Source organism: Diabrotica virgifera, chromosome 2 (assembly GCF_917563875.1).
Source record: "Diabrotica virgifera virgifera chromosome 2, PGI_DIABVI_V3a".
NCBI classification, from domain to species: domain Eukaryota; kingdom Metazoa; phylum Arthropoda; class Insecta; order Coleoptera; family Chrysomelidae; genus Diabrotica; species Diabrotica virgifera.
The window spans coordinates 126,954,391-126,968,310 of NC_065444.1; the positions used below are offsets into that span (position 1 = coordinate 126,954,391).

The following is a 13,920-nucleotide window of genomic DNA, read 5'->3' on the forward strand; positions in this document are numbered from 1 at the left end:
AAATGAGCTAGCACACGCCCCCTATTCCATATTTAAAAATAAGGGGTGGGGGAAGTGGAAGGGAGGGAGTTGACAAATGACAGATGTTTGTACCGTAAAAATGTGTCCCCCTTAGATCAAAAATTGACCTGTTTTTTTATTTTCTTAAAATCCAATAAATACTGCCAAATATCGGGGTGGCTCCTTTTATTTGGCCCACTCTGTATATATATATATATATACAATATACACTTATTATGATTTTATATATATTTTTATAACCAACGACTTGAGAACGACTGGATCCATTTGTGGCCTAATTTTGATTTTAAAATAAATTAAATCAAATTGGCTAAAATAAAGTAAAATAAAATTATGTAAAATTAAAACAAGTTTTATATAATTATGATTAAACATTTTTTTTAAATTAAATACAATTAAATCAAATTAAATAAAATCCAACTGCATCGAATCATTCGAACCGAATCAAAAAGTATTGTCTGTCGGCACGCCCTATTGTGGGATTATTGACTCTCTCCTCTATTATTTGTATGTAGTGATTCCACTCTAATGTCTCCTATAGTGCTTTTCATCGATTGTCATTTGTTTCGAGCTTTTGTCATATGTTGTATAATATTTAACACTTCTGGAATAAGACATCAGATAAGATACCAATTCCATTCCTAGTGTTGCTTTTCCCTACATATCACAATTTGTACTCTTCTTTTAAGCGCATCTGTCAGCACCATAGCCTTACCTCTAATACTAGCACGATTCAAAGATCCTATCCTGCTTCTTTTAACCTTCTTCTTCTCGATGTGCCTATCCATGATGAATGTTGGCGATCATAATGTCAATCTTAATCTTATCTGCAGAAGCGCGGTAAAGCTCCATAGATGTCGTGTTGTAACAGGTTCTGAGATATTTGGGTATCTTCATAATGTATATGAACAAATGGACAAAAATCCAATTGAAATGAATGTCATTCTTTCAATGGTCCTATAACCCAAATGAAGCTTTTGTAATATGTAAAGGGGCGCCCAAAATTGCTGGACAGCTTTGTTAACGAAGTGACGAAATGACGAACACGAGTTGCACACACACTTCAGTTTTGTTTAGTAGTCTGTCCGAATATGAAAAGAATTTCATTGGGTGCAGTAGCGGCGGCGTTTGCCATAAAAGCAGACAAAAAACGTAAACGCACAAAATGGGCTAAAAAATATCAAAAATATAAATTCTAATAAAAACGTTCTACTGATCTGGCAAAGATCCATCATATTGAAACAATTCGTTGAGAAATATAGACTTTTAATTCAAAACAAATATGTTAAAAAAATAAAAGAATGCGCCACTTATGGATAAACAGCCGGTTTTTAAAATTGTCGTACCCACACACTTCAGATTTGCTGGAATTGAGGTGCTTATTGAACAAGTTCGACAGACATAATCAAGGTAATCCTGATTATTCCATCATTTTTGTACGCCAACAACAACGACAGTTTTCAACCCACACACTTCCGTTTTGCGTCATTTTCGTTCGAACAGACTTGCTCGTCGAACAAAACTGTCTAGCAATAACGCAGTTTGTGGGCCCCTTAATATAACTTAGTGTTCCAAGATTTCTTTTTCCGTGCTTCCTTGCGGAAAGCTGGTTTGATATCCTTCGATAACCCATTATACTGTCATAGTATGGCACAGTGCCGGTTTAACCTAACTTTGGGCCCTGGGCACTGGAGATTTAGGGGCCCCCTTCATTGCTATTCGTTGTCAGTTTTTTAACAAAAGAACACATGCATTAACTATAAATGTTTATTGTAAAATCCATATAAATTTTTTAAAACAAACAAGAAAAATAGCAAACTTAAAATTTTTTCCAAATAATACATTTAAAAATATAAAAAAACAGACAGTTCTACAAAACAACACATGACAAACAAAAAAACATATTCTAAAAAATACATAAGACAAAAATTAGCTCACTTTACTTCTTGACTTGGCATTAGCTAACTGCCATATTAATACCTACTATCAAAATTCAGTTGCTCCAGCCCTTCATTTTCTATAATACAATAGTGATAATGCTTCTAGGTTTTCTTGACCCAAATGTGACCTTTAATATATATATCTTTATTCTTTTTAAAGCCGAAAAAGACTGCTCGCCTGACGCATTAGAAATTCGTATCATCAAATAAACTTTCAGTCAAGTTCAAAATTGGAAAAAGTTGCCTTTACATCCTGGATACCAAATTTTTCAAATGTTTATTAAAATTTTGGCTTAAGGTTACAAAATGAGTAGTTTCATTATGCAAGTTCTCTTTGGTTTCATCAACATTTTTTATATTTCTCGCATAACATATTAACTCACGTCTTGATTTCTTCTTTATTTAGCGTAAAATAAACATCCAGCTGATGTAACATCTTTGTAGCATTATATTCTGTTTAAAAGATCTTGAGTAATATTGTCGCATATAACATTAAATAGGTACTTACGTCAATTTTGAATCTCTCTTGCCAGTTTAAAATTGTTGCACTTTCAACTTCTGCATCTAAAACTGTTTTTCTTTTCTTTGTTCTTTGAAGGTCAATTCTATAGAATATATTTGAGATATCCTCGCCATCGCAAAAAAATATTTTTGGCTTCTAGTTCAATTTTGCCTAATTTATTTCTCACGTCTCCAACAAAGCTCAAATGTCATTAATACTACTCCAATTGACACATTCGAGTCCACAGTTTCTAACGTTTGCTTGTTGCATTCACGCGTTTTAAAATGTTTGCCCAAATCAGTGTCAATAGAGCTGTCTCAAAGGTATCCATTTTATTCTGCAGTGCCTTAGCTTCACTTATAACTGCTGATTTTTTGTCTCTATTATTGTTTAATTGGAAAAATATGTTTGATGGATCCGTAGTTTTTAGGTAAAGAATTTACAGGGTCAAAAGTTTCTACAAGTTTTGTTTTCATCACTTCCAGGAATTCACTACAAATTTGGTCAGAGAGATAGCTAACTGAACCTTTTATTTTATTCGTATTCCGGTGTAAATGCTCATCTAAGAAGTTGTCAAAAACCAAGTATACAAGTATGGAGACCTACACAGAGGAGAGGAATCGAGATAGGACGACCTTGAAATTTTTGTACACGATTTTGCCTGTTTGCTTGGTTTCTCGCTAGGGTGGCGGTGGCGTAGAGATAGATGCTAGTTTTGCATTGGAGTGAATGTGAAAATTTCGAAAATAATTATTCGTAGTTAATATAAGATTACTGGTTTTGATGGTTAATATTATTTAAATATGAGTGCCAAGAAAGCTTACACTAAAAGAAATTGCTTCGTACCAGGATTTATATCGAGCTATCGTTCCGATAAAAAATTCAAAAGGGAACTTAACGAAGTTAATAAAGACTTTTTATAAATATTTGTCTTTATGTTATTTATAACGTTCATGGATTATACCTATTCGTTTGTATGTTATTTCCTTCGGTGTAAATACAATTTGTGTATTACCTATTATTGGTTTTTATTTTAACCTGAAAATTATAGTGATAATAATAGGAGGATCTTGAAAGTTTTTCTGTCGAAACAATGCATTTTTTGAGACAAAATATTTCACAAAAATTAACATTAATTTTATAAAAGTCAGACTGTCGTCTGTAGTTAATTTACATATACTTTATTAACTAAATTTAAACATCTGATAGGTAAGCTTTCAGAATATAGATAAATGAAGTGTTCAAAAGAAAAAACATTTTAAATTTTGATAAAAAGAATAATTTAAAAAAAATTGATCAATAAACTTCAAATTATTTAAATAACTTTTTAAAAACAATTACGTACAGTTAAGTTCAATTTTTTCAACTAACAAACTTTTTGATATCAGTTACAAAGATATTAACAAATTAATTTGCAGTTGAAATACCATTGGTATATAAATGTGGCAGTTAGATAATGTGACAAAATATTTCCGCTTCAAAATAAGCTGTCCTCATATTAAAGTAATGACAAATTTAAATTTGATGTCACCTCTCCATCTACAATGGTATAAAAAGAATACACTTTTTACCACACGTCGATATGTTATAAGGTTAAAATAATTTATTTTTGGCATAAAACACATTCAGCTACAATCCACCAATAAATTAATGTCTAATTACGATAAAAACAATAATAAAATGAGTTAAATAATAAATAAGTCCATAAGAGCTAATGTATTTGTAGCCCCTATTCAAACACTTGCGCCTCTAGCGGCGATTGCTGAAAGTTGAATTAGAGGTTGAAAAGTTAGCCCACAAACGATGCATTGCGTTTCCACTCCTTCTTACAGGTCTCCATATATACAAGACAACTTAATTAACTACCTTTATGACGACTCGTTAATTCCTCATTAGATCAACGGAAAGCTAGTCCTTAAGAAGCAAGTAATTTAATGGTGACAACAACTCTTCTTAGGACCTTTACCCAATAGTCGCGTTCTACTTGCTCTTTCAAGCCAGCGTCCATAACTCCAATCTCACTGATGTGATGATCCATATAACTCCATCTAACTGATGATCTTGTTACTAATGTAACCATAGAGTTCAGATAAAATTTACTTCTTCCTGAGATTTGAGCAAACTATTCAAATGTTTCCAGTGGGTAAAATACATCCAAAATCAGTTAAACAATTTTTTTTAATTGAAAATAATTTGCACGGGTAACAATAAACAGCTTTAACACTTTCGTATTATATTAGACAATCTCTCTTCTCTTTGCCTCCATTGGGTTTTACTCTATAAGATGTGCTTTCATTAATCGTCTATAACAAGCTTTGTCTCCAACACATTTCATAAAATTTTCTAAGGAATCACTCTGGTTTAAAAGTTATCACGTTCTAACAAGGTTATCAGGTATTTCGTAGTTTTTTCTCTATTTCAAATAATATGTACCTCGATTATTATCGGACTTTATTTTGTTAATTATAAAAGGAAGGGCCACTTCGGGGCCCGGGCCCCTGGGCGCCCGCCCTAAGCGCCTAGTGGATAAACCGGCACTGGTATGGCAGAAAATACGACAGCTTTAATATGCATAAAAAAAGAGCTAATAAGTACTAAAAAGCGAGCACACTATGGAATACTTAAAGATGATAATGACAAACTTATCGCAGACATCAAAGATAAACTAAGTTTTTGGCAGGAGTACATATTGAAACTATTCGACGATGATAGAATGATATAAGAAGAACCAGAGGGCCGAAAATAATAATGTGCTAATTGGAAATGCAAAAACCGCAAAAGCAGTAGGCCCAGATCAGAGCTAATTAAATGCATTGATGAAGAAATACTGCATATACTTTTAGATCTACTCAACAAGGTATATACAACAGGAGTAATCCCCCAGGATTGGTTGCTGTTCACGTTTGTAACACTACCAAAGTCAGTACATGTGACAGAATGCTCCCAGTACAGAACAATTTCCTTAATAAGCCACACACTTAAGATATTCCTCAAAATAATACATGGAAGACTGTATAAAAAAATAGAAGAAGATATACATGACACCCAGTTTGGATTCAGAGGAGGACTAGGAACGAGAGAGGCTCTGTTCGCTTTTAACGTTCTCGCGCAAAGACGACTAGATATGAACCAAGATCTGTCTGCTTTATAGATTATCAAAAGGTTTTTAAACTAGTACATCAGAAAGTCGTAGAACTTTTAAAAGAAAAATATGTGGACAGTCGAGATATACGGGTTATTGTCAATCTGTACTGGAATCAAAAAGCAAAGGTTAAAATCGAAAATGTCAGAAGGGAAACCATAGAAATCAAAAGAGGTGTTGCGTGTTGTCTCCATTGTTATTCAATCTTCAATCTTTACAGCGAAGCTATTTTTAACCTTTAACTACCCGCGCATCAAGGTATAACATAACTACACGCGTGGCGTACTTTATACGCCACAAGAAAATACACTTAAAACAGCGTATTTGTTTATTTTTTTAAATACACTTAGTTGTTTGTTATAAACCTTATTTGGCATCAGCGAATACTTGGAGTTCCTTCTCAGTAAGCCAATTGGGATTTATAACTGGAATCTGATTCCATGATAAATAAAATTACTAATAAAAATTTTTTTAAAATGCGATTTTTTACGCGAGAAAAAGTATTATTTATAAAGAAAAATATGTTTTGTGCCATATTGACTTATTGAAACAATTGAAAGATGTACTTATATTATTACTTATATTACTATAATTGTGGCGTATATTGTCCACCACCGGAAACAACAAATACTAAAATGTAAATTACGATCTTCCCAGAACGCCGATTATAATGAAACTAAAACCATTTGTAAAGCACATTCCAGTGATAGGTTAGGTAGATAAACAAGGTGAAAAGTAAAAATTTTAAATATACTTGCAATATAATTCTTATATCTGGCGTACAAAATACGCCAGCGCGTGTAGTTAAAGGTTAAGGAAGCAATATCAGAGGAAGAACAGGGTATATCAATAAACGGAAAAATCTTAAACAACATAAGATTCGCAGACGACACCGCTATTTTTGCAGACAGTCTAGAAGCACTGCAACGATTAGTAAATTGATTACATCAAGTCAATATAAAATATGGACTACAAATGAACGTTAAGAAAACCAAGTTCATGATTATTTCTAAGCAACACACAGTAGAAAGGCTAGATATCCAGGGAAAACAAGTAGAAAGAGTGAATAACTACAAATATCTGAGAACCTGGGTAAATGAAAACAATGACCAAGGTAGAGAAATCAGGACATGCATTGAAATTGCAAGTAAAGCTTTATAAAAATGAAAAAAATGTTTGTTAATCGAGACCTTCCTCTTGAGCTGGTGAAAAGAGCCTTAAAATGCTACGTGTTCTCGACTTTGTTGTGTGGAAAGGAAAGCTGGACACTAAAAGTAGACAATATAAAGAAGTTGGAAGCATTTGAGATGTGGTGCTATAGAAGGATTTTGATAATACCATGGATCCAACGAGTTACGAATGCAGAAGTGTTAAGTAGGCTACAAAAGGATTACGAGCTGATAAAGAACATCAAAACAAGAAAGCTAGAATATTTGGGCCACATTACCAGAGGTACGAAATATGAGATATTAAGGCTCATAATGCAGGGTAAAAGATCCATAGGTAGAAGAAGAATTTCCTGGCTGAGAAACTTAAGAGAGTGGTATAGTTGCAGCTCAGTAGATCTTTTCAGAGCAGCCGCCAATAAGGTACGGATAGCTGTGATGATAGCCAACCTCCGAAAGGAGAAGGAACTACAAGAAGAAGAAGATAACCCTATTGTACTGAGTAGTTTACAAAATTTTTACAGTCATGCTCGTAAGTGGCCTGAACCTTGATGGAAATAAGATGAACAAGGTATTTCTAATTTACAAACGATTACAGAGGTTAGTTATGAATAAAACTCAAGCAAACTATTTGTTTTTAAAACAGTTTTTTTATTATTCTTAAAGCGCTTTATAATGTAATTAGCATTTTCTTGCAAAAAAAGAAAATAACCTAATATATTGGAGATAAAACGATTTCACTTGCTTTTCTTATTTCTACGTCGGGAACTTTGAGTGCCCTCAGTTTGACCATAGAGAGTATTCAAGAGATTTTCCAGATCCGGTCTATCAGTAGGTGCCGTCGGCGTATGCCTCCTCGGCTGATTTTGCTTACCTAGTGCTATCCTGAAATGGAAAATATTAAAATTAAGAATAACTCGAAGTAAAAACTCCTGAGTAATAGATATAATTCTAATTGAAAATTAAAATCTTAAAAAATCCAAATGGATTACATAAATGTTCAAAACGTTTTCGGACCTATCATTCTATCCTCTGTGAACTCTTAACTTGCTTAATAGCCTCAGAACCAAACAGTGGTTGGATTTAAAATGCAATTTACATTGTTAAATTTTAAAATTGAAACGGCTTAAAGTCGATGTTATTGGATGACTTCCAGGAACATGAGCAATCCCTACACGAACAAAATCGAGCAACCATCTTAGTCTACTTACGTCTGCCAAATGACGTCATTTGGTAATCGTACGTAAACAGATGGTGGTGGTCTCTGAAACGAAATTAAATTACTGTCTTTATTTAACTTCGTTCTTACTTACGAATTGAGTACTAGGAATCAAAATTCGTTTGATTACCTAGATAAACTGACGTGTTGTGGAATGCATATTTTAGATTCCCCATGCCTATTCAGTTATCGCCCTTTTTCCTTGCAAATTATAGAAGGATGGGGTACAGGTGAAAGTCAGACTTAACCCGGCAACAGTCGCGCTCACTTCTGTCACGTCAGCAGTCGCGCGTTAGATTTTATCTAACGAATATAAATTCGAATTTACAACAAATTTTTATTTTATAGTATTTTCATTTACTTGTTATGTTAGAAATATTATTTGTAATAATTATTAATGCTAATTGGTTTTCACCAAAGCCATAAATTCCACAAAAAGAAGAAAAAAATAAAAAAAATAAACCTACGCATTACTACACCCTTCCTCAAGACACTTACGAGTGGAAAATTATGTTGCAAAACTTTTCATCGAGTTATCACGAAAAAGGGTAAAATGTTAAATTTTTTCTAACGGCGCGACTGCTCCCGGGTTAAGAAATCTTTTAGATTTTTATTTTTATTTAAATCTTTTAGGTTGAGCCTAGCTTATCATTTTTATATTTTGAAAATGTTAACTTTTAGAAAGTGGTCCAAATTATAATAAATATGTACACTAGAGATTAAAAAATATCTGAGCTGTATTCACAATGAAACAGAAATAAATACCTCTTCAATATCTACCACAATTAAATAAATTAATCTTTAGCACATGTGCTACGACAGTGTCATACTAATGTCCAGTTGCACCAACAAATAAACGATTGATTTTTTGATTTGGATTGTCCGTTTATTTTAAAATATGTTGCACCGACCATTAATTAATAGGGCTTTTCATTCACAGTCATTTGTTTCGTGCTTCTGTCATGTGTCGTATAATATTAAGATATCTACGTCAAACGTCTTTAGTTTGTATCTTGTATCACTGGTATATACGTATATACCAAGCACTGGTATATACCAATAACGTATGACGTAGATACACTGGGGTGCAAAATTAACCGGACACCTTAAAAATGGGTCATTTTTGATGTCTCGAATTTTCTAAATCTGTTGTCCGATTTAATTTTTCAATATGGTATAGCCTTATTCTTTAGCGATATCGCTGTAATAATATTGTTGCCAAATAGGTAATTTTTCATTGTATACCGGGTGTACCCATGAAACTGTGTTTTTTTCTCAAACTTCGCATCACCCTGTGGAATATTCTAGCATTTATAAAATGCTCAAATTAAAACCCGACTATAGCCTTATGTTTTCTCAACATTCTGTTTTTTGATTCATTTGCTTATGTTGGACAGTAAAAAAGTTAGGTACTTTAACAATTAGCCATGTTTTTCATCAATGAATTTAAAAACTTTTTAACTAAGTATGGCAAACTTCAAGGGGCAATTCTACATGAAAAAATAATGACAGTTTGCTTTATAAACCTATGTCTGCAAATGCTTCGTTTTTGAGATAGTGGGTGTTAAATTTTTCTTACAAGCTGACGATTTATTTATTACTTTAAAACCGGTTGAGACATGTTAATGAAATTTGGTGAGTGTTAAGACGTAGTTATTGTACATATTTTCACATAAAGTAAGAATTTAATATTCACCATTGGCGCGCATACGGGTAATATGAGCCGTCATATGCGCGCCAATGGTGAATATTAAATTCTTACTTGTACGTGAAAAAATGTACAATAACTACGTCTTAAAACCCAGCAAATTGTATTTGCATATCTCAACCGGTTTTAAAGCAATAAATAAATCGTCAGTTTGTAAGAAAAATTTCATCCCCCTTTATCTCAAAAGCAAACTGTCATTATTTTTTCATGCAGAATTACCCCTTAAAGTTTGCCATACTTATTTAAAAACACCCTGTATTGATGAAAAACATGGTTAGTTGTTAAAGTACCTAACTTTTTTATTATTCAACATAAGCGAATGAATAAAAAAACAAAATGTTGAGAAAACATGAGGCTATAGTTGGATTTTAATTTCAGTAATTTATTAATTCTAGAATACTCCACTGCGAAGTAAGTAAGGTGCTGCGAACTTTGAGAAAAAAACACAATTTGATTAGTACACCCCGTATACAATGAAAATTTAACTGTTTAGCAACAATACTATTACAGCGATATTGCTAAAGAACAAGGCTATAATATATTAAAAAAATCACTTAAATCGGACAGCAGGTTCAGGAAATTTGAGACATCAAAAATGACCCATTTTTAAGGTGTCCGGTTAATTTTGCACCCCAGTGTATATTAATATTAGACGACACATGACAGAAGCTCGAAACAAATGACAATCGATGAAAAGCCCTATTGGAACCGACAGTTTTTGAACTGCCAAAAGTAACCAGCCCATTTTCTGCGATTATTTGAATAATCGACTGATTTTATTTTGGCAATTCAATTTCATAACATAACCTTACAAAACTTACTTTGACAATCATCTTTGACAGACCAAACTCAGATTCGAATGGAATAATCTGTATTAATACGATGTTGCCACTTATACATTGTCGGTTTGTAAACCAACAGTTTTTTAGAATGGTGCAACTCGTTTGCAAAATAATCATTGATCATTGATTTAAATCGTCCAATAGGGCTTTTCATCGATTGTCATTTGTTTCGAGCTTCTGACGAATGTCGCATAATCCGTGTATAATATTAATATACACAGTTTATACAACATATAACAGAAGCTCGAAACAAATGACTGTGAATAAAAAGCCCTATTGACGGTTAGCAAATTAGTTGCTTTACAGTCTGTTGGTGCAACTGGGCATAAAAATCTGGTTTCAAGTGTATATTAAGATATTATTTGTTATTATCAATATTCAACATATAGTTGTAAATTATAAAATACTAAAAAATAGGTGTTCATTGAAAATGTCAATTCGCCGAAACGTTTAAACAATGCAATGTTTGTTTTATTAATCCCAATACAGTTTAAAGTTCATATTCAGTTTAAAGACATATTACAGTTAACAGTTTAAACTTCATGGCATATTTGGTTTGTGATTTATGCATATCTTTCGAAAGTAATTTTTTAATGACGTCGTGAAAATGAGTAACTCGCGTTATAATCAACGTGTTATGATCCAATTATTAGTGAAATCTGTCGAAAAACTTTATAGGAAATCTCCTAAAATTGCAAATGATGTAAGGAGACGAGTGCATATCGAAAAGCGAATTTAAGTGGGCGAAACGGTTCAAGAATGGGTGTGTATCAGTAGATGACGTTTTCACGTGGAGCTCTTGTCATCTACTGTAGCTATACCCATGCGAATGTTGACCGTCTGCGCACGCTGATTATGCGTAGTAATATGATGTTAAATATGGTGGCAAAACTCTTCACCCAGCAACTGAAACATGCGAAAATCTGTGAGTATTTGTTCTTTAGTATTCACAGCGACAACAAACATTAGATGAATCAGATAGTTACTGGAGATGAGACCTGAATGGAGACAGATGGGGAGGCACTGTTGATCGTCTTTTTCGATATTCGATATTTGTCGCGAATATGTTGCTGCCAACCAGACAGTGGTGACTGGACAGTTCTATGTTGACATCATAAAGGGGCTGCGAGCACGCAATTTCCTTCTGCGGCCCGAACTTGTTGAGAATGGTTGGATTTGGTTGAATTACGACAACTGACCGGCCTATTTTCGTTCATTATGCAATAGTTTTTATCGAAAAAAGAATTTCTAACATTGTCGTCCCCACCCTACATCTCGATAACGCTCAGTGTGACTTTTTCTTATAGCCCAAGATTAAGATATACTTCAAGCGAACTCTTCATGGCGGTGTCGAGGAGGTCCAGGAAGCTTTGACCTCCGTGCTGAACGGGTTATCTTCGGAGTAGTACAAAGGCGTTTCCAGTGGAAGTAACCTTGGAAAGGTTTTTATGAAATAAAAGGTTTTAGAAGATTTATGAAAGGGTAGTAACAAATAATTACTATACATCGTTGAACTTACTGACATCATAAAGGGAATAACCAACCAATAAACTGGCCAGTTAAATGTAATCGCTGTATTTAGGTACTTATTTACCTAAATTTGTCAATAGCCCATTATCTATTAATACAATGAATATCGATCTCTTCCTCTCGTCACCATTAATTTTTTTCTTTTATATTTTTCATATTGGACATACATTTTGCTTAATATGATCACTTCAACTTTGTCGAACTTGATCTTTTTGCAATATATGGTTTTCAGCGTCCAATCTCTTTGGTCCACCATCTATCTTCATATCTTTCGTTATGCCTTATGCAGATTTCCATTCTACAGGGTGACTATAGTAATATATAGCAATAAAAGTCAATAATAAAAATTGTAGCCAACTTTGAGCTTCACATTTCAAAATTAGTTTACAGGGCGTTCGATAACACAGTGGAAGACCAAACTTATGTTTTTTTAAATGGAAAACCCTATATTTTATTTTATATTCGAAATCCTGTTAATTTCTCCATCACAAAAATATAAAGGTTTGTTATGTTATACAGGGTATTTACAAAGTTATAACCAATTTTATATGACAATCGTAAAAAGTTCAACTCCCTGTATAAATAAAAATAAGCACAACAGCAATGGTTTATTACTGCCATATTTTTTTATTTATTGTCAAAATTTTCAAAAATTATTGACATTGCTAATTTTCTTTATATCAAATACAGGGTGAGTCAAAACGCAAGTATATTATTTTCTCAGTAATTTTAAATGGAACTTATTTTATATCACTATTGAAAAGTACCATTACCGTACTTTAATTTTTAGATAACATTCCCTATGTCCAAATTCAGAAGTTTTCGAGATATTTTCATTTTTCAGAGGAATTTATTTTAGGTGTCTAAATTTTTTCAAATTTTTAAGTAAGCCATGACTGAATTGACAATTGACGATTACTGATTATCAATCCGGTAATCAATGTAACAATGTAGCAAATAAAGAAAGAAAAATAATATATTAGTAAAACATTTTACAAAAAAAAAACACAACCACAACATGCAACATTTTTGAAACAATTAAAAACTACTTTTGTATGTAAATGTAACAAATAAAGAAAGAAAAATAATTTATTAGTAATAAATTTTACAAAAAAACACACAAACACAAAATGCAACATTTTGTGAAGACAATTAAACACTAAAAATTCACAAGGAAAAAGTTTTTCTGTGGTTGGCTGTATACCATGTAATACAAAAAACAGTAAAATCCTGTATAAAAGGTATATTTAAAAACCCTCAAAAGGGCCACATCAAAATCACATAACTAGTTTTCGACTGGTTTACCATTGATCATCAGTGCTTACGTGCAATGTACATGCTACTTGCATGGACTTGCCGTCATACTTTCAACATGTAAACAAGTCAAATCCACAGCTCAGATGTTACCTAGGGCAGATTAGCTAAATATTTTAAACATCCATACTTAATGTAGCTTTTTAAACCAATGTTTCCTTGACGGATTTCTTTTACTGGGCTTTGACCCACATATTTTTGTTAAATCCTATCTTGGTGGTTAGCATGTACATTGCACGTAAGCACTGATGATGACTGGTAAACCAGTCGAAAACTAGTTATGTGATTTTGATGTGGCCCTTTTGAGGGTTTTTAAATATACCTTTTATACAGGATTTCACTGTTTTTTTTTAATTAAACACTACTCTTGTATGTAAATGTAACAATGTAACAAATAAAGAACGAAAAATGAACATGTTTGAAAAAATTAAAAGCTACTTTTAATAAAATATTTTTAATATTTCATTACACAGGGTGTTCAAAATTACCTCCTAACACATTTATGCACGCCTAAAAACGATCATTGAATGAGCTAC

The 13,920-nt window shown here is 32.7% G+C and overlaps 1 protein-coding gene across 2 annotated transcripts in view; it reads right to left on the reverse strand.

Annotated features, from left to right (window-relative positions):
• Positions 1-7,401: 7,401 nt before the first annotated feature.
• Positions 7,402-13,920, reverse strand: part of LOC126879617 (dnaJ homolog dnj-5) — a 111,416-nt gene continuing 104,897 nt past the window's right edge. For both annotated transcript variants that reach the window (XM_050642792.1, XM_050642790.1), the window contains one exon: positions 7,402-7,656. In XM_050642792.1, the coding sequence (XP_050498749.1) occupies positions 7,642-7,656 (15 nt within the window). In that variant the 3' untranslated portion in view covers positions 7,402-7,641. The remainder of the gene's footprint in view (positions 7,657-13,920) is intronic.